Source organism: Eupeodes corollae, chromosome 1 (assembly GCF_945859685.1).
Source record: "Eupeodes corollae chromosome 1, idEupCoro1.1, whole genome shotgun sequence".
Lineage (NCBI taxonomy): Eukaryota > Metazoa > Arthropoda > Insecta > Diptera > Syrphidae > Eupeodes > Eupeodes corollae.
Genome location: NC_079147.1, coordinates 62672151 through 62693443, shown reverse-complemented (window position 1 = coordinate 62693443; position 21293 = coordinate 62672151). Strand labels below are relative to the sequence as shown.

Genomic DNA, 21293 nt, shown 5'->3' with positions numbered 1-21293 from the left:
CCGCAAAAACAACTTCTGTGAGCAATACTCTGATATCGCGTGTGAATTACAGATTAAATTCCAAAAACTGAAAGAAACAAACAAAAACAGAAAATATTAAAACTATTATCTTGAAATAACCTATCAAAAACAAACACCAATTAAAACACCAAATCTTCTACTTCACCGATCCAACATCGATTATATTTGCAAATTCATACGAGTTCGAATTTCGCAGAAACAAAAAAGTTATGATTTTCTTCGAACTCAAGATCTTCCACGATGACTGATGTCACAGTTACCTATTAACTTATATTCTTGCACGTTTTCAAAGCATGCATCATGGTTGAAACATGAAAAGTTCCATATCTGGAATTATAAGTCAAAACACCTTAGCGTAGGTTCTTGACTACTGTTCAAAAAATCCAATACTATTGTATTTGTATATCTGGTACCTTTGTACAAAATCATTATTGAAGTTGAAATACTGAAGTATGTGAACAACAATCCAAAAAGCTGATAATCTTCAGGAGATTTGATGACTCTGAAGGTTTGTTGTTTTTTGTTTTTTTTTTAAATGTCTTTAAATTGGTTTTGATTAGGTTCGATTTAATTATTGTAATCTAGAAATTCGGTTAGCGAACATCGTCGTCGTCGTAGTCGTCGTGAATACGCAGAGGATTTCGGAAAGGTTGTTTTGTAAGTTTTAAAAAAAATAATATCTATAAACTTTTTGAACCCGGTTGTTCAGTGTGTTTTGAAAATACTGATTTCTTGAATTTCCTATAATCTTTTTTTTAAAATAATTTAAACATTTCTTAACAATTTGGATACTTAAGCCATTATATTGCCCTTGTAATTCAAAACTTGTACATTTTTTAGAAATGGCATCCATTTAATTTTTTTTTTTAAAAAACATATCAGTGAGTATAAAAACAAGTTCCTTTGAGGTTTAAAATGGAGAGACTGATTTTCTTCGGACACGACGATTGTCATGATGTGTACTTTTGTATTTAAATGTCATCGGACCTTCCAGGTTTTCATAGCGCCTTGTTAAAGTTATATTGTTAAAGTTTGTGATTCGTGAAATACATAGGGCTCACTGTGGGTTAGGTGCATAAAAAAACTTTCCGATGTTTTATAGTTAAAAGACATAACTCAATAGAATTCAGATAATTACCTAAATCGGTAACGTTATAAACCATGGTGATCTTTATAAACATTTTGAAATATAAGTCTATTTGAGAATACGAGGTGGAATAAGGATGGGGCATGGGGAATAAAGCAGCACCATAGCATCAATACAAAATTAAACTTCTTAATTCATAAAATGGTTTTATATAGTTTTTTTAATAAAACAAAACTGTTCATTAAAATCTATGAACGGCCCGCCATAAAGCCCAAATTGCAGTTGGGCAATATGTCCCACCCAGATGAGCTTAAAAGCATAAATAACAATATTGGGGCTTTTGCCCATACATGGTTTTCATACAATACACGAACCCGATGGGTTGCTCAGTACAGATAAAAGAAAATCATAAAACTTAAATATCGAATAAACTATCAAAAATGATTTTTTTAAAACGTGGACAAAATTATTCATTTTCATGGATTTTATTTAGAAGGCCTTATGTTCATAGTCTTATTCAAGTAGCCAATATTATATGTTGGCAAATATTCTCTTGAAATCTCTATATGGTTTCTTTCCTTACGTAGTACTTAAATTCTTATGGTTCAACTGCAGACGTGATATTATCTCTTTTAAAACTTCAAAACGCAATTTCGAAGGTATTACAAATTCTCATAGTAACATTATTTTTATTTACTATGTCGAAATTATAACTATTAGAGAATTGTATTTTAATTTCCCTTTTTTAAAGTTTTGCCAAACTTCGACGTCTGAAAGTTTTAAAATAATTTTTAAGCTTTAAATTGTTGGGATTATTAATCTAAAATTTAATGTAATTTACGATATGTTGTCATAAAAATTATTTCAAACAACTTTGCGTTTTTCAAGAGTTTAGCACAACTTCAACTTCTAATGTTCAATTCAATTCAATTCAAATATTCATTTATTGCAAGTAATCATTATAAATTTTACAACAGCTTTTATGAATTTTTATGTATGATTTGATTGTATAAATAATTTCATTACATGACTTATGTATATTCCGTTATTATAAGCATTCTGTGGTGGTAGCTAGACCTGACAAATTTGACAAGGTTCGCCCAATCTAATCCATTTAAAAATTCAATTGTTTCTTTTTCTGATAGGGCTGGTTTACCAAAGCATACTCTTCTTTGATGGTTAAAAATTGGACACACACTGATGAAATGAAAGCAATCTTCTTTAGCTTTCAAGTTACATAAAATGCAAAATTGGTCAAAGTTTCTGTTATATGGTTTTCCATTTAAATGTAGAAGTTCGCATCTTGATTTTAAAATTAGGGAAATATCTTTATAGGAGAGAGAATCTTGGAAGTAGTTCTTGTCACACAATTTATAATTAAGCTGGCTATAGAGTAGTCTGCTCTCCGATTGACGGGCATTTTCATTCATCTGATTTCGATTATATTCTTTAAGTTTTTGGATGATTTCGTAGAACTTTGTTTGCATCTGAACAATATTCTTGAGGTTGATCTGCAAAACTTCTCCACAGGAAGCAGAAATTTTATCCCATGTCCTCATCCAACAATACTTATTCTGAATTTCGTAGAGCATCATTATCTTACATAAACGAGTTTCCATTAAACCAAGCACTTAAATTAAATAACCAGCTTGTAGCTTTAAACTTAAAGTAAAAAGTTATGACAGACCAAATTAATTGAATAGTGTTGTACTGTTAAGGGAATATTGAATATTTTTTTGTTTAGGAAATTTCTTTGAAACTTTTCCATTTCTTCGTATTCTTGCATACCCCATATTTGTGCCGCATAACAAAGCGAAGATTTTACGACTGCATTGAAAATATTATACTTTGTTGAAAGTTTTATGTGATCCAAGTAACATTAATTAAGCTTTGTGAAGTTTTTGCTTTTTCTACAAGGTGCTTGCTATAATGCAGGGTTGGGTTTAGTAAAACTACCAAATACTTGTATTCTTTCGATATTTCTAAACGACTTCCATTGAGTATCCAGGTGTTCCTAACTTCACTCCGAATAGATCCCGAAAAGACCATTACTTTCGTTTTTCTGTGTTGATGACTAGACCCCACTTGACACAATAGATTTACCATCAATTGTTGGGTTTCTGCAGATTCGGATAACAAAAGAAGGTCATCAGCGTAGAGTTATACATTTATTACGATACTCGCAATTCGGACACCTCCTGGAATGTGCGTAGCTATATCATTAATAAAAAGAGCAAATAGAAGAGCACTTTGTAGACATCCCTGCTTTACTCCAGTAAGTGATTTAAATGGTTTTGAATAAGTTTTGCCATCACAGACTGCAACTTCAATATCTGTGTACAAACAACGGATTATTTGGATGAATTTTGTCGACACTCCAAGTTGGGAAAGTTTAAAAAATAAAGCATTTCTATTCACCAAATAAAATCGACAAACAATGTGTATACTTTTTTGTTTCTTGCTTGAAATGCTTTTACTATTGATGATAGAGTAAATATGTGGTCAACAGTCGAATAGTTCTTTCTAAAGCCTGTTTGAACTTCTGTAAGAATATTGTTTACATCCACCCAATTTTGAAGCCTGTTAATGAGAACACCACAAAATATCTTCGCAATTCATTCATGAAGAATATGGCTCCCTGAAATTACGCCATAGGAAATTACGCCAAAAACTGTTTTGGAAAAAAAGCCCAAATAATTTTGGCGTAAAAAAATAGGAAAAAGCGCCCAAAAACAAAAAGGAAAATATGCCAAAAAGTGTGGAAATTATGCCAAACTTTTGGAAAAAGAGCCAAAATACTAAAACGGAAAAAACGCCAAAAAATAAGAACTTTTTGGTGTAATTTGCAAATTGGTATTGGAAATTAAGCCTTTAAAGAATGAACAGAGCTTTTTCTGGCTTAATTTCCAAAATTAATTTGGAATTAAAGCCCAAAAAGTCTATAAAAGAATCTGAACGTACGACGTACGACGTAACATGGAGCGGCGCGAGCGGCGCGAGCGGCGCGAGCGGTGCAACCCACGTGGCGCGGCGCAGCGCGCGTCGCGCCGCAACGGCGAACGCGACGCGTACGCGCTGCCTCCCCCGCCGTTGATTATATCATAGGTACTTGTGCATTTGTTTTGTAGAACACATTTTCTTATGACTTTGTTTATTTCAATTTGTCAATTTTTGTATGGGTATTAAATATAAACCTGAAGGACATCTGCCACATTTTCCTTCCCGACAACACGGACATTGGTCAACGAAGTTCTTTGCTTTTACACACAATCCTTCACTTTTTACTTTCATTTTAGCACCACAATTGTTAATATAACAAATGTAAAGAACATCTTTTTTATACACTCATTTTTTTTGTGTATTTGTTTTAGTTCTGTTACGTACAAAAGTTTGCTATTTTTTTGTTTACCACTTAAAATTTCATAATCAAAACTTTCCATTTTGTCCATCGCTTTATCAAAATGCTCTTCTACTAACGGTAGGGAAACAACAAACTATCAATCACTACTGATCACGTTAAAAAATTTAACAAAATATGGTCTTCAAAATTCGTGAAAAACATGTAAAATACTGTTATTTGCCGTTATATAATAATTTTGTATACCATATATGAATACATTCGACAAACATGTACTTTTTTGTTTTTGATTTGGAAGAACGAACGGTTAACTTTCTGGCTTTTTTTCCTTATTCGATAAGGAAAAAAAGCCAAAAAGTTTGTTTTGTGGCGTTTTTTGCTTTAAGATTTGGAAAAAAAAACAAAAAAGTTTATTTTTGGTAGTTTTTTCCTTTTTTGTTTGGAAAAAAAGTCCAAAGTCATTATTCTAAAAGGAAAAAACGCCAAGAAATTTTCGGAAAAAAAAGCCAAAAAATCCGGAATTTACACCAAAATCTTAAGGTCCTTTTTCCTAGGAAAAAAAGCCAAAAAATTGTATGGAGAATTTTTGGCGTTTTTTCCATTTTATTTTTTTGGCGTGATTTCCTATGGCGTAATTTCAGGGAGCCGAAGAATATGACTCGGTAGTTTTCAACTGCATTAAGGTCACCTTTCTTATGGATTGGAAAAATTATAGTTTTTTGAATGGTATTTTTAATTGAGTTCATATATTTCTGTTAACATATAACAGATGTGGTTTCCCTTAAAATCCCATTACTAAACATTAAATTGAACAAAATATGCTCTAGTATCGAAGAGCTTTCAAATGCGATATATTTTATTGGCTACGTCCAAAGATTTTCGTTTGGTTGGAAAATGCGACTACCAGCAATTTCAATATCAACTGGTTTTCTTTCACGGCAAAAATTAGCACTCAGCTCTTAGACTATTTAACGAGATTTAGTTATAATTCAAAAACAATAATTGTCATACCTATTCATAAGGTTGATTAGGGATTTTAAAATAGATATTTAAAAAAAGGAGAATTTTTAAAGAGAAATCAATGGATTCTGAAGGAACAAATTGATATTATTTAAAACCTCTTCGTACGTTTGCGGCTGTATGTCTTCAACAACGTAACGAATTTCATCTTCATTGCTGGAATATATTATTGAGCAGGTGTTATTAACAGGAGATGTGTGGCCAACTGTTATCACCTCTTCGGGACAAGGAACAGGTATAAGAAACAGCATTTTCAACGTCTTGGTGAAAACAAACGACTCCCACATCAATATAGGCCATAGAACTGCTCGGTATTGGAATCCATTGACCTTAAAATTTACTCTAGCCTCATTTTTGAAAGGGTAAGGCATAACAACAAGAATCGTTTAACCCAACGTGAAAATGTTCTTCATTACTGAAGATGACTTTTTGAATGAAAATCCAGATAATTATGATGCACTCTCAGTACACAATTAGAGAAGATAAGTCATTTTTCGTAATCGACTGGCTTAATTAACTGTGTTTATGAAAAACTTCGTTTGTTAAATGGTTTATATTTTTAATATTAACGTAGTATCACCAAACTTATGTTTTCGGTAAAACTACGGACTATATAATTATGTAGTAGCAATATGCTCAGTTTTTTTGTAAACGATTATCACTTTTTTAATTCAAATTAATTACTTTTTCCAAGAACTATTATTTTTTTTTAACAGTTTCACTATTAAAGTTGCTTCACAATGGCCCCAAAAAGTTTGGGTTTGGCGAACTGTCATTGCATTCGAGTGAATTTTAAGAATTTCAATGTATTGTAAAATTTAAGCTAATGGAGTAATACCCGTGGCATGATGGTTAGTGCGTTGGACTGTCACTGTCACGGGTACTGCCTCTAGTGAGGAATTAACAAATTCTCCAAGAGTAATTGTTGTCATGAAAAGTGCTTTCTTAAATTTGCCATTCGGATTCGGCTTAAGGCTGAAGGTCCCCTCCATCACTGAAAACAGTACTTGCAGGGATGGAGGCGACCTACAATTTATATGCCGAATCTGAACGGCTAATTTGAGAAAGTACTTTTCATGATAAGAACTACTCTTGGAGAATTTGTCAATTCCTCACAAAAGACAGTGAAAAAACTTTAAGTGCCGCAGGCAGGGATCTAAACCCAAGACCTCTGGCATTACAGTCCAACTCACTAACCACCATGCCACGGGTACCACAAAAATTAATTAATGTGTCTAATTTTATCTCAATAAAAATTTCTATTAGAGTTTCTTTTTTTGGCAAATCTGATTAAAACAAGATGAGTGGCTATTACCAAATTATTTATTATTAAAAAAGTAATCAATGTATTAAATCTAGCCTTGGTCTTAAAGAAAACTTATAGATACTAATTAATCAAGTTAAATAGATTGGCAGAAACGATAAAATTAATATTTAATATATATTTTTAAATATTAAAAAATATTTTGATAATGATAAAAATATACGTTTTCCTTAATTAAAGTTGACAAAATCAGTAAATTAAAAATTCTAGAGATTATGACACTTTAACTTTTGTCGTGATTACATTTTTGACAGACTTTGACTTATCCACTCATTTTACGAAAAGGTTTAACTGTGAAAGGTGTTCATAAAAACTTTTACTTAAGTTATTTAAGTAGGTATATTAAATTTAATTTTGTATTACAGTTATTCTCAAATCAAGTCATTTACACATGACTACAACTAAATGAATTCAACAGAACACCAAGCGAGATACACGGAAGTACATCCCTTTGAAATGGAGCACGGTCGCAGAGGCAGAGTCGAACCGATTAAGAAATTAAGGATTTATTTAACTGCAATATGCGGTAAGATTGATTCAAATTAACTAAACATATCTTAAACATTTTTAAACTTAATGAATCTAAACCTTTATAGTGAACTTATCCAGTTTTTCTGCGGGAACATGCATAGGATGGACATCACCAATGTTGCCAAAACTGATAAATGTCTCTGAAGACAGTCCGTTGAATTTTTCAATTAGTGACGAACAGAATGCATGGATCTCGTCATTAATTGCACTTGGAGCTTTAGTAAGTAAGTTATCGCCGATAAGAAGTCTTATTAAATCTTATTAGAAGCAACATTTTGGTTTTTTTGTTATCATTGGACTTTTTTTTAAATTCATAATATTCTTTTAGCCCCTTTTATTGCTGGACCACTTGCCAGTGGTATTGGACGAAAATGGACCATGTTGTCAAGTTCGATTTTCTTCGTCATTGCTTACACCTTGTTGCTGTTCGGAAGCAATATCTGGTTGATTTATTTGGCTCGTTTAATTCAGGTATTTTTTGTATTTAAATACAATTTTGACAATATCCTAAACGGTAACACTTTGCTTAGGGTTTCGGAGTTGGCTTCGTCATGACTGTTCAGCCAATGTATGTTGGTGAAATTGCCACTGACGATTGCAGAGGTGCATTGGGATCTTTCATGCAACTGTTCATTGTTTGTAAGTTAAATTTATTGCAAGTTCTTCACACATCAAGGCTAATTTCTCTATTTCTTTCAGCTGGAATCCTTTATGTTTACGCAATTGGTCCATATGTATCATACTTTGCTCTGCAGTGGTGCTGTATTGTGATTCCAGTTATCTTCGTGGTGCTATTCTTCTTTTTCCCTGAGAGTCCTTATTACTTCGCTGAGAAGGGTCGTAAGCTTGACGCCATCAAGTCCCTGCAATTCCTTCGTGGTCAAAGCTCTGAGGGAGTTCAAGATGAGATGGCTACAATCCAGGCAACAGTCGAAGAGAGCATGTCCAACAAGGGAAGCTTCACTGATGTGTTCAAGGGCGCCGGAAATAGGAAAGCTCTCTTAATCAGCGTCGGATTGATCATTTTCCAACAATTGTCAGGTATCAACGTAGTGCTCTTCAACAGCCAGGCTATCTTCGATAAGGCCAATACTGGACTTGATGCCGCCATCGCAACCATTATTGTTGGTATTGTCCAGGTTGTATCGAGTGGTGTAACACCTCTGATTGCCGATCGATTGGGCAAAAAAGCTATTCTCTTGATGTCTTCAAGTGTGATGTGTGTTGGCCTGGCAACATTGGGAACTTTCTTCTTAATTCAAAATATCGGAGATGCTTCTGGAATTCTCTGGCTTCCCGTTCCAGCTTTGATTCTTTTCGTCATTGTGTATTGTCTTGGTTTCGGTCCATTGCCATGGGCTGTAATGGGCGAAATGTTCCCTGGAAATGTTAAGCCAATTGCTTCATCAATTGTTGCATCAACATGTTGGATATTTGGATTTATCATCACAAGATGGTATCCAGCTCTAGACGCTTTGGGCACGTTCTATGCGTTCTACTTGTTCGCTATTTTCTGTGCATGTGCTTTCTTCTTTACACTGTTCATTGTTATGGAAACAAAGGGCATGAGTTTGCAAGAAATTCAAAACAGACTTAACAATCGCAGATAGTTTGAGCTTTGTTAAGGATAATTCCATTAGAATAAGGTTTGATTATTCTTAACTTTATTTGTTAATTTAAAAAGGCTACAGTTGTATGTAATGCGTTGTAAATATTGTATTAAATAAAAATGTGATCGAAATTGTTATAATCGACTTTGTTTTATTTCTGGAAGTATTAATTACATGTGACCTTCTAGCAACGAGTGTCTAATCATACAGAAATTCAAATTTTGTTTCTGATGTTTGAAATGAAGCTTATTAAATTCGGCATCAAAATTGTTGCATATTGTGTGGTGTCCTAGACTTTCAAGATGAGAGTACAGTGTTTACAATAAGAAAAAAAATAGTGTGCCGCTAAATGCATACGAAAGAGATTCGTAGATAAAATGGAGCCCTGTGGTAAGCCAGTATTTATTCTGTGGTTTGTATTAAAGATTGCGAGATATGCGAAGAGTGTGCTCTGGCACACATGACAAAATCATATTTATTTTTCATATTTGTTGTGCCTAATCTGGGAAAACAAATAAAGTTTTAATGTCAAAATAGTTATACAGATAAATTCAGAGTAAGTCGATGACAAGGACAGTGATTACAACATTTAATATTAAGGTTGCTATTACAACATCTCCTCCGCTACAATAACAAAGGATGTACGCAATTAGCATCCTTGAGGGAACCGTACAGGAGCATTTTAAGAAGGTTTGGATCTTCTAAGTTCGAGTGGACCAGCTGGTGAATCCATATCCGCATGATTGGAAGCGTGCTGGTGCACTTCTGAAGTTGGTTGTGTGACTTGCTCAAATGATTCATGTTTCGGTTCAATTTTATTATTTTCCGTAATAACCGTAATTGGTTTTGATGACGCCTTATGTATCCTCGATCAGTTTGGATACCATACATGTTACTACCCAAAACGCTAATAATAACTCCATTGCACAACTTCTTGGACTTCATGTATTAGCTGATTAGAACTTGTTGATTTGGTTGGAATTTAGGTTTTTGTCTTGAAAAAGACATTTTAAGTTGGCTCGGTAGAAAACACGAAAGCAGGTTCCTATGTTGAAGTCCGTACAACAGCTCCGCTGAAGCATTTTAGAAATAGGATTCGGTGTTGCTCTATATGTCGATAGAAACACGTTGACTGCAACATCAGTATTCAGTATTCTTCTCCTCTTCGAAAATCTTCTTCAACGCTTCTTTAAATGTTCGCACGAACCTTTCGGCCTGACCGTTAGAAGCAGGATGAAACGGTGCTGTTCCTAAATGTTGTATTCAAAAACCTGAGCGGTGAATTGCGTACCATTGTAAGTCACTATCGTCTTTGGAAGTCCTTCGATGGCGAAAATCATCTGTAAAGCTCTTATTGTGGACTCAGAAGTCACCGATGAAAGTGATACCACGAATGGAAACTTGGAAAAAATCCACGTAGATCAGCCACATTTTACTGAAGAATGGATCCTTTCCCAAGGATTTTCTGCTGGTTGCCAATTCACGCATTATTTTTTCGGATTCGATGCTAATGTTTGGCATATGACGCAGTTAGCTACCAATTTTTCGATCTGCTTGTCCATATCTGGACACGATATATACCGCCTTGCTAACTGCTTCATACGTGAACAGCCCCAATGACCTTCATGAATATATTTCAATGCTCTGGACTGCAGAGCTTCCGGAATGATGACACGATCATAATTTAAAGTCAAGATAATCACGTAATTAAATAAAGAAAGAGCTAACTTACGTTCGAAAAATGGTTTCAGCTCATTTTCGTTGCTCGCTATTTTAACCGGCCACCCTTTCTTCATGTACGAAGAAACTGTACTTAATAATTTATCATTCTTGGTGAGATTTCCAATGACTGTTGCATTTATTGGAGTGGTGTCTAAATCTTCCAGAATTAAAGTGTTTACTTTATGCAAATTATTATCTTGTTCGTCGAAAGACACATGTGGCCCAATTGGAAGTCGTGAAAAAGCGTCTGTGTTGGCATGTTTCGCTGTATGTCGATACTTTTTTTGGTATCTTTAAGCCATCAAAATATAAGCCCAGTTCCGAAGACGTCGCATACTCATTTCGGGAATCTGCTTACTCGGGTTGAATATCGACGTTAGAGGCTTGTGATCCGTCTGCATCTCGAAAATACGGCCATACATGTAACAATGAAATTTTTTGACGCCGAAAATAATCGAAAACGCCTACTTCTCTATTTGACTATAGAGTTTCTGATGGCAGTCCAAAGACAACATATTTAACCCCTTTGGCACGAATTGAATTTAATGGACCTGCCACCTGCTAAAAGTTCGAAATAAATTGGTTATAATAATTTAATTTACCAATAACTGCTATCAATTCTTTCACATTCGTTGGTCGAGGTAGGTTACGAAAAGCGTCTAATTGTTTTTCGGAGGCATGTGTACCATTCAAATTGAGCGTGTGCCCCAGGTATTCAAGTTCTGCTGCTGCGAACGTACACCTACGTTTTTTGCATCGATATCCATTTGCTTCCAATCTTTTAAGAACTTCTTCCAAAATTTGCAGATGCTCCTCTTCCAAAGTGCCAGCGCTGACTATATCATTAATATAAATACTCACAGGCAGATCCGCAAATTTGTTCCATTTCACCTTGGACCTTGAATGGTGCGTTGCTTATCCCGTTCGGCAAACGAAATCGAAGATTCGCCCAGTTCAATCTGAAGATAAGCTCCCGATAGATCGATTTTACGATTTTACTCCACGAAGCTTGTGAAATAAATCTCGCAGTCGAGGAAGTAGATGACGATTGCATACGATTTGTGGGTCACCTTTGTTTTAAAATCACCACAAATCCGTATTCCACCTTAAGCCTTCTCGACGATCACTACCAGTGCGGCCCATTGAGTGCGCTGAACCCACGACAAAATTCCCTCGGCCTCCAAGCGATGTAGTTCTTTTTTCGTTTCATCTAAGAGAGCATAGGGAATTTGACGATAACGTACAAACTTTGGCACTGCACCCTCCTCAATTTTAAATGAGCTTGAATGGATGTACACTTGCCTAGCCCCGATGAACAAAAAGTCAGACGTACTTCTTGCATAACGTCTCAATGCTGTTGACAAGAAAATCATTAGATTTAATTTGTAAAATAGAGTGTTAAACCTTTAAGCTGAAAGCTTTGAACCAATCTAGTCTTTGCACCATTGCCATCAACTACGAGCAAATTCATATTATGTGTGGAATTTTCGTATGTCACCTGCACAACCAGTTCTCCTTTTAACCTTAGTGGTGTTCTTCCGTATGCTTGGAGAGACTTGGTTTTAGAACAGCACTTTGGCTGCCCCAATTTCTGGCTTAATCGGATTGTGTGCGCGGCTGAGAACATCCCTTTTAGGTCGATAATGCATTTACCTCCATCTCATTATTGTCCTCTTTGATCGCAGAAAAAGTTTTTTTACGTTGTCTCGTATGCATCTTTTAACTCTGGGTCAATCTTTTGTAAAGCTTGCGTTTGAAGTTCGAAAAGTGTCATGCGGAGTGAAGAAAACAATGATGTCACGAAGCATGTTATCTACGTACGATTTCCTCGTCACCGAATGATACGAGTAATTAGAGGTGAACACAAGACCGGTCTGTAACTTCTTATCTTATAAAAATAAATAAAAACCTTAAGGTTTTTTTAATTTTTTAATCTTATTAGACAAACTTTTATTTTTTTTATCATTTTTCTATGATGAATGTAGTTTTTCTTGAATCTTTTGTAAACTTAATCCCTTTGTCTCGATCATTACAAAAATTACAAAAAAAACTGCGACAATACACATTGATCCGAAAATCCAAAAAGCATAATAGGGACCCAAAGCATTTAGACTGGGAAAAAATCGTGTTACCACAAATCCCGTAATGAAAGAAACAGCACATGCAATCGAAGTCCCAATTGGTTTTATATTAACTGGAAGTATTTCTCCAAGTAAAGCCCAAGGCAGAGGTCCAAAGCCAAAAGAATACAAAACATTAAATAAGACCAAGGCTGGAACTGGAAGCCATTTGATACTGGTGGCATTGCCATAGGCTTGAATATAGAAGAACGCTCCAAGTGCTACCAAAGTAACGCACATACCACATGCTGATATAAGAAGAACTATTTTACGGCCCGTTCGTTCGACCACAAAGGGTGTTAGTAAATTTGATAACATTTGCACAACTCCGAGTATGATCGTCGATACAGCTGGATCTAGAGTAGATTTTGCACTGCTAAATATCGATTGACTATTGAAGGTGATAACCGAAGTACCGGTTAGTTGTTGAAGAGCAAGAAGACCACAACAAATGATTAGTGCCTTCCTGTAGCCTTTGATGAGGAAAATATCAGTTAGTTTTCCTTTTCGTGACATTTCCTCGTCGACGTGGGTTTTTATTTTGTCCATTTCTTCCTCGACTTCGGATTCTTCTTTACCACGTAGAAATTTCAGGGATTTTATTGCTTCTGATCGCATTCCCTTAGTTGCGAAAAAATAAGGGCTCTCTGGCAGTAACATGAATGTTACAAGACACAAAATCGGAATAGCTATACAAAACCATTGTAGTGCGAAGAAGCTTACATATGGACCAATACAGTAAACGTAAATGATTCCAGCTTTTTAAGAGTATAATAAAAAAAATACAATTAATTTTGTTTAACATTTGAATTGTGTGTGTGTTGTTACCAAGTAAATTAAGTGCCATAAGAGATCCCAGGGCTCCTCGAACATCATCTGTGGCTATTTCTCCAACATACAATGGCAGATTGGTCACAATTAGTCCTCCACCTAAGCCCTGTAATAAAAAGTTAAGCTTGAACTTTTGGTTTTGAAATGGATTTTATTTATTTTACCTGCAACGTACGACCAAAGTAGATTACTGAAACTTTGTTTGCAATCATCATCAAAACAAACGATGCAGAAAGTAATAATGAACTAGCTACAAGACACCATTTGCGTCCAATGAAGCCACCAAGAGGACCACCAATGATGCAGGCTGGAAGGAAAATATTGATTAATAGGAAGAATATGGAAAAATGGCGACCAAAGAAAAAATATGTTGGCAGAATTTCATGAAACAAACTTTAAATGGTTCTCAAGAAGACAATTTATCCCAAATAAATTCAGGTTTATTGTTTGTCTGGATAGAGATTGGTACTTCAAACAGCATATCGTAAATGTTTTTGATAACCCAATATTTTCGAAAAGGCTCTAGTTTAGTGACTAATTGACGAAGTTTTCTCTAATCAAAAATATATAAGTGTTCTCCTTCTTCTTCGTTCAACTATTGACTTGAAACTTACAACACAACGATCCCAGAGTAATGATTGATGCTATCCATCCTTCTTCTTCACTGCCAATCGGAAACTTCAATGGATTTCCTAAATTTTCCTCCTTAGTAGACTTAAGTTTTGGAATAATAGGTGATGACCATCCAAGGCACGTTCCAAAGGCAAAATTAGCTAAGTTTGCTTAGAAAACAGAAATAAAAATGTGAATCATTTGGGGAAATAAAGGGAATACATTTTAACTCACCATTTAGTGCGATCAAGAAAATTCGGTGTTTCTTATTAGTTTTCATTTCAACCTCTTAGAAAATAAGACACTTACAAATTTAACCAGACAACATTTACCTAAGACATTCAAGTTTCGTCAAAATTTTCGAACGAATCAAGTAAGATCTTAAAAACGAAACTAATTCTTTGTGGAGTTTCGGGAATTATGTTAGAAGACTGGTCTGGAGAAAACTAAGTTATAGTTTAAATGTTAAAATAAAACTTGAATTTTCAGCAAATCTAAAGCGCATTACCAGTGCTATATCAGTTTATTAGTTCAGTGTGAATTGAAAACTGCATTGAGAAATTTTAGAGGAGGCCTTATCAGTTAGAAGTGTCCACAATAATTGAAAGAGTTACGATGTACATTTCATATTCTCTGTTTACATTTTTACAAGAGTACCTGTTTATGTATAAATCTAATTAACTTGTATGTAATTTGTATATAAGGTTGAAAATTTTAAGACTAAATTGGTTAATTTTGTATTCAAGTGTTTGTGTTTGTAGGTAGTTTAAGTTTTAATTGCAGGGTGATATCCCATTTTGTTATTTTATATCAATATTGGACAAGAAGTTATTTTTTTAATGATACTAAACTTTACTTTTGTGAGGACTTTTCTCGCTTTCAGAATTACTTCATCTTAAGCTTTAAAATCTTTAACTTTTCAAACATCCTAAAAACCACTATTTATGACTATGATTGTTTGTCTTCCTTGGCCTTAATAATTTAAGTTCATCTACTAGACAAAAAGTCAAAATTAAAAAAAAAAGTCTGTCGTTTTGTCTTGCTTAAAAGGTTTGTAGGTTTGCGGGTTTTGTTAAAAAAGTTGTTAGTTGAATTATTCTTACAAATTTAAAAATTACCAACAATATTGTTCATAAAAAGAAATTGTTTAGTTTGAAAATCTTATGTTTTACCAATTTCTTAAATTTTTACAAATTGGATGAGTGATCAAGAACCAAATATCAATTTTTACCAAATTTGCGTACTATTTTTTGTAGATTTTATATTTTTATGAAAAAACTGTAAGATTTGTATAGAAAAAAACTAGTGAATATCGAAAACAATATTTTCTGTGAAATAAAAAAGTTTGAAGACAATATTTTTTATTTTTAAAAGCTTTTTGAGTCGTAAGTAAATTTTCACCAAGTTTTAGTATTGTTTTTTGTTAGGTTATTATTTTTTGTAAAAAAAATAGATTTTCCTCACAATTTAACTGAGTGTTGACAACAATATTTTTTAAAAGATAAAAGAAGTTTAAAGTCAATATCTCAAAATTTTGAAAAGATATTTCTATCTAAAATTAATTTTTACCAACTTTTATTAATTTTTTTGTTCAGGTTTTTATTTTTTATAAAAAAAACTGTCAATTCAATTTTTCTCAAAATTTTATCAGGTGTTAAAAACGTAATTTTTCATTGCACAAAATTGATTTGGAGATAAAATCATTTTGTATTCTCAAAATTTTCGAGGTGACAAATTTTTTTTTTTTTAGTTTTTTTTTTTTAAATTTATTCTAAAAACCATTAATTGGTTTTTTTTGGTATCACATTACAAAATATTATATAAAATTTAATTCAAGTCTCTAGCGTTTTTGGTTCGTAAGATATTTAGGGATAGACACAATGTTCACCTTTATAACTTCCCATAGGAAATTATTGTAATGGGTCCGATTTGTCAAATTGAAAATTTTTACATTTCTCGATGTTTCAAGGAAAAATGTCTGTGCGTGCGTGAGTACGTACGTTCGTACATCCGTACGTCCGTACGTCCGTACGTTCGCGACGTTTTTTCCGTGTTCCATAGCTCAAGATCCAGAAGATATATCTATTCCAAATACATTTTGTTGTACAGATAATAAAGCAGAAAGATGCAGAAAGGGCTCTCAAGAAAATTGCGTGGGTGGTTTTTTTACCATAGCAGTTTGAAAAAAAGGTGAACATTTTGGTTAACCCTAAATATCTTACGAACCAAAAACGCTAGGGACTTGAATTAAATTTTATATAATATATTGTAACGTTATATCAAACCAGTATATTTTTGGAAAAAAATCCATTTAACGTTTTTTTTATAAATCAAAAAACCTGAAAAAAAATGCGTCACCTCCAAAATTTTACGACTAAAATATGATTTCATCTCCAAAACAATTTTATGCAACGAAATATAATGTTTTTGAAATCTGATAAAATTTTGAGAAAAATCGTATTGACAGTTTTTTTTTACAAAAAATAAAAACCTAAAAAAAATTAATAAAAGTTGGTAAAAATTGATTTTCGACTCAAATATCTTCTTAAAAATTTGAGATAATAGCTTCTCACTAATGAGAAATATTGTTTTTAACATCAGGACAAATTTTGAGAAAAATCGAATTGACATTTTTGTTACAAAAAATAAAAACCTAAAAAAAAATTAATAAAAGTTGGTAAAAAATGATTTTCGACTCAAATATCTTTTCAAAACTTTGAGATATTTTCTTTAATTTACTTTTATCTTTCAAAAAATATTGTTGTCAACATTCAGTAAAATTTTGAAAAAAAGCTAATTGACAGTTTTTGTACAAAAAATTAGAAACCTAAAAAAAATTAAAAAAAAAATTGGTGAAAATCGATTTTCAAAAATTTGAAATATTGGCTTCAAACTAATTTTATTTTATATGAAATATTGTTTTTAACATTCGGTACAATTTTAAAAAAAATCGAAGTGACAGTTTTTTTTACAAAAAATAAAACTCTAAAGAAAAACAATACTAAAATTTGGTAAAAATTTACTTTCAACTCAAATAGCTTTTTAAAAATTAAAAATATTGGCTTCAAACTTATTTTATTTCACAGAAAATATTGTTTTCGATATTCAGTAATTTTTAATCAACAAAAAATAGAACGCAATTTTGGTAAAAATTTTAAGCAAGACAAATCGACAGACGGGATGGGAAGTTATCAGTGTGGTTCGCAACCCAGCCTCTTTTTTTTAAACTTCAATGGTAACAAACCGCCCACGCAATTTTCTTGAAAACCCTTTCTGCATCTTTATGCCTTTTTATCTGTATAACAAGATTTATTTGGAGTCGATACCTCTTCTGGTTTTTGAGCTATAGACAACGAAAAAAACATCACGAACGTACGTACACTCGCACGCACAGACATCTTTCTAAAAATCTTTTATTTCGACTATAGGGTTCTTGAAACGTCGAGAAATTTCAAAATTTTCAATTCGAAAAAGAGCTTTCCAAACATACAGACTTCCCGACGATTTCTGTATAAGTTCTTAAGCAACCTCTGTTATTTCTGCATCTTCGTTTGGATTTTTTAAACATCGTTTCGAATTGTTTTTCGTTTTGGTCAGCCACAGCTTGATTTGCAGATATACAAATGATTCAAAATTGCTGGTGCATTTTGGATCTCTTCTTATTTTCAGCTCTGGTAAGGAGAGTTAAGACTGTCTTGAATACTCTTGTCCTTAAATTTCAAGTATCCACTTTCCTTGATTTTGAGCCAATACTACCTTATTGTCATGATATGAAAATGTAGAAACAAAATAGAAAAAGCCAAGGTTATAATTAAAATTAGTAATTTTTAAATACATACATAGTTAGTTTGAAACTAAGAGACTGGGACGAATTGCTCAGACCATTAAAGAAGCAATTTCGGTTTTGAGTTATACACCATACGAATATACCGCTTATTATTTTCAAAATGTTGTACTGCCTCAAGTCGTCTAAAATCCTAAAGGTGTTTTATTTCGAATATTTTTCGAAATTTTTGAAAATATGAAGATGGAAAAAACAATTTTCAACCTTGTCAAAAGTCATGTGTTCTTGTTAACCGCCTTTTATCTGACGGAAAATTCATTAATCAATAATAATAAAGTTAAGATCTCATTGATATAATCAAAATTACTTTTTCGAGAAAAAAAACTAAGAAGAAATGTTCTAATTTGTTTATTCATTTTAGATTTTAGTTTACAATAATTGAATGCTATACAATTCCCTGACTTTAGTTCAAGAAATTCGATGTAATTTCACTAATTTTTAGGTGGTTTGTAGAAAAATATATTGCATTTAATAACTACCAGACCCGCCGAACTTTGTTTCACCCTAGAGACGGTAAAAAAGCAGATTTTGTATTTCAATGAGTTTAATTTTCATTTTTAATTCTCATTCCATGATGGACAAACCCGTACTATTACACAGTTTTGGTTATTTTATGTTTTGAAGAAGAAGCATGATTGCTATGATAGCCAACCTTAAAACTTAAATTAAGCGGTGGTAAACAATTCAATTGGCAAGCTGGTTGCTCTATATTAATTTTTACACAATCAATGTTCGGATGAGCAATTCTAATGTACTTTTATGCTTCATTGTGCATTCATCTCCGATGATGATTTTCTGATTGCTAGGTTTCAAAGAGAATACAAATTATAGGTTATAACTAATTTTTTACAAAATATATATGTAATTATAAATTTACAACCAGGTGCGTTTTTGTTATACCACATTTTAAAGTGTCTTATATTTTTTGTGACGCTTTATGTCACGTCAAACAAGAACCCGGTAGAACGGGAGTGCGCAAGTTACATATTTGTATGGTGACCTTTGTCACCACTGTAGTCCAACAACCCCAAACGGATATGCAATGAGCTCCATATGAAATGTAATACGAGTAAATTAAAATGTCAAATTGACAATTAATGAAATATCAAATTGTAAAATAATATATGAAGTAAATTGTTCGATCAGCATATTAAAAATAAATGTGAAATATATCTGATCGAACAAACTACAAAATGTAGATATAGAAATTCAATCGTGAATATACCACCGCAATAAACAGAACTAAAAAGCAGAAAACTAAAAAAAACTCTTTTTCTTTAACTCGCACGCCCCCACAGAAGAGAAAGATGACAACACCAAAGATTCAGGCTCACAGATTTTGCTGCGGGACGAAACGTCATGGTAGCCAGTACGCGTGTTCCACACCTCAACATCCACAAAGGAACTTGGACTTCTCCAAATCAATCAACCGTCAACCAGATTGGCCATATTGCGATCGACGCCAGACACGCTTCCAGCATCATGGATATCCGAACTTTCCGAGGAACTAACATCGACACGGACCAATACCTCGTTGTAGCTAAGGTAGCACTTCGGGTTTCCAGACCCAAGGTAAAACAGGGAGGTGCTGAGAAGGTACAACGTCGAACGGCTACAATCGCAAGAAATCGCTAAATCCTTTTCCGAACGAGTTACAAGTAACCTCTCTCGAAGTTCTCTGCCGCCAACACAGTGTATCGAAAACCAGTGGCAATATTGCCAAGATGCAATCAGAGAAGCCGCCTCTGATGTGCTGAATTTCAAGTAGCCACCAACAAGGAACACCTGGTTTGATGAGAAATGTCGGCAGGCAAATGCAGCCAAATAACAGGCACGCATAGCGACGCTGCATAAAAGGACGAGAGCTGCTCATGAGCTCTATGAGCAGAAGACGCGAGAGGAACACCGACTTCTCAGAAGGAAAAAGAGAGGGCAAGAGAAGCGTGCGGTCGAAAATGTTGAGAGGTTTAAAAGCAGGAATGAAGTTCGAAAGTATCAACAGGTGAAAAGAAATTCAAAAGTCCATACACCAAGAACCGAATACTGCAAAGACGAAAGTGGAAACATCATAGTGGGACCGCAGTCAATGCTGAGGATATGGAAGGACCACTTCTGCAGACTGTATAACGGCAACGACGAAGCGAATTCCGCTGTCAGGTAGGATGATTAATTCAATATAGACGACGAAAGCCAACAATCCCGTCCTCCCGACTTAGACGAAGTAAAGATTGCCATATCTAAGTTGAAGTCTAATAAAGCCGCTGGAGCAGATGGCTTGAATGCCGAGCTCTTTAAAGCAGCTGGAGATAAGTTGGTTAGGAGCATGCACAAACTTATCTATAAGATATGGTCGGAAGAAAACATGCCCGATGAATGGAAACTCAGTATTGTTTGCCCGATCCTGAAAAAAGGAGACCCTCTAAACTGCACCAACTATAGAGGAATAAGTCTACTTAACATCGCCTATAAAATCTTCTCTGCCGTAATATGTGAACGTCTAAACCCCATTGTCAATAACGTGGTAGGTCCTTATTAGTGTGTTTTTGGACCAGGAAAGTCTGCAGTCGATCAAAGATTCACATTACGGCAGATCCTAGAAAAAAGCCAAGAATACCATATTGACACCCACCATCTTTTCAACGATTTCAAGGCCGCATATGACAGCCTCGACAGGAGCTATATACAGCCATGTCTAGTTTTGGCATCCCTGCCAAACTCGTCCGTTTGTGCAGGGTGACCATGTAGAATTCACGCTGCTCCATAAAGGTTGGAAACAACTTAACAGAACCTTTCGATGTCAAAAAAGATTTTAGACAAGGTGATGTGCTGTCATGTGATTTTTTAACATCATGCTTGAAAGAATAGTGCAGAACTCACACGTCAACACTAGAGGCACTATGTTTCAAAAGTCTGTCCATTAACTGGCATATGCTGATGACATTGACATAATCGGAAGAACTCAGCGTGATGTAAATGGGGCTTTTGTGAGTATTGAGGCAGAGGCGGCAAAAATGGGTTTAACGGTTAATGAGGGCAAAACAAAGTACATGTTGTCGTCAAGAAAGAACATATAACACCGACGTCTTGATCAAAACGTCACCATCGACAGACGTGACTTGGAGGCAGTCAAGGACTTCGTCTACCTAGGCTCCGCTGTAAACGCAGAAAACAACATCAGCGCTGAGATCAAACGCTGAATAACTCTTGCTAACC

The 21293-nt window shown here is 34.0% G+C and overlaps 2 protein-coding genes across 2 annotated transcripts; one reads left to right on the top strand and one right to left on the bottom strand.

Annotated features, from left to right (window-relative positions):
* Positions 1–552: 552 nt before the first annotated feature.
* On the top strand, positions 553–9091 carry LOC129940090 (facilitated trehalose transporter Tret1-like). The gene is made up of 6 exons (XM_056048333.1): positions 553–678; positions 7176–7336; positions 7407–7565; positions 7670–7812; positions 7872–7980; positions 8041–9091. Exons 2-6 carry the CDS (start codon positions 7216–7218, stop codon positions 8949–8951), a joined length of 1443 nt encoding a protein of 480 aa, XP_055904308.1. The 5' UTR covers positions 553–678; positions 7176–7215; the 3' UTR covers positions 8952–9091.
* Positions 9092–12586: 3495 nt separating this feature from the next.
* LOC129939705 (facilitated trehalose transporter Tret1-like) lies at positions 12587–14684 on the bottom strand. The gene is made up of 5 exons (XM_056047824.1): positions 14471–14684; positions 14239–14406; positions 13789–13931; positions 13622–13730; positions 12587–13551 (listed from the first exon to the last, which is right to left on the bottom strand). Exons 1-5 carry the CDS (start codon positions 14514–14516, stop codon positions 12644–12646), a joined length of 1374 nt encoding a protein of 457 aa, XP_055903799.1. The 5' UTR covers positions 14517–14684; the 3' UTR covers positions 12587–12643.
* Between the last annotated feature and the right edge of the window lie 6609 nt (positions 14685–21293).

Bases quoted from the DNA above. Each gene is read 5' to 3' on its own strand.
- LOC129940090 (XM_056048333.1), top strand. From the start codon at position 7,216: ATGAATTCAACAGAACACCAAGCGAGATACACGGAAGTACATCCCTTT. The intron at 7,337-7,406 runs GTAAGATTGATT...AAACCTTTATAG, and splicing joins TTATTTAACTGCAATATGCG to TGAACTTATCCAGTTTTTCT. The intron at 7,981-8,040 runs GTAAGTTAAATT...TATTTCTTTCAG, and splicing joins CATGCAACTGTTCATTGTTT to CTGGAATCCTTTATGTTTAC.
- LOC129939705 (XM_056047824.1), bottom strand. From the start codon at position 14,516: ATGAAAACTAATAAGAAACACCGAATTTTCTTGATCGCACTAAATG. The intron at 14,407-14,470 runs GTGAGTTAAAAT...CTGTTTTCTAAG, and splicing joins TTTCTTGATCGCACTAAATG to CAAACTTAGCTAATTTTGCC. The intron at 13,552-13,621 runs GTAACAACACAC...ACTCTTAAAAAG, and splicing joins TATGGCACTTAATTTACTTG to CTGGAATCATTTACGTTTAC.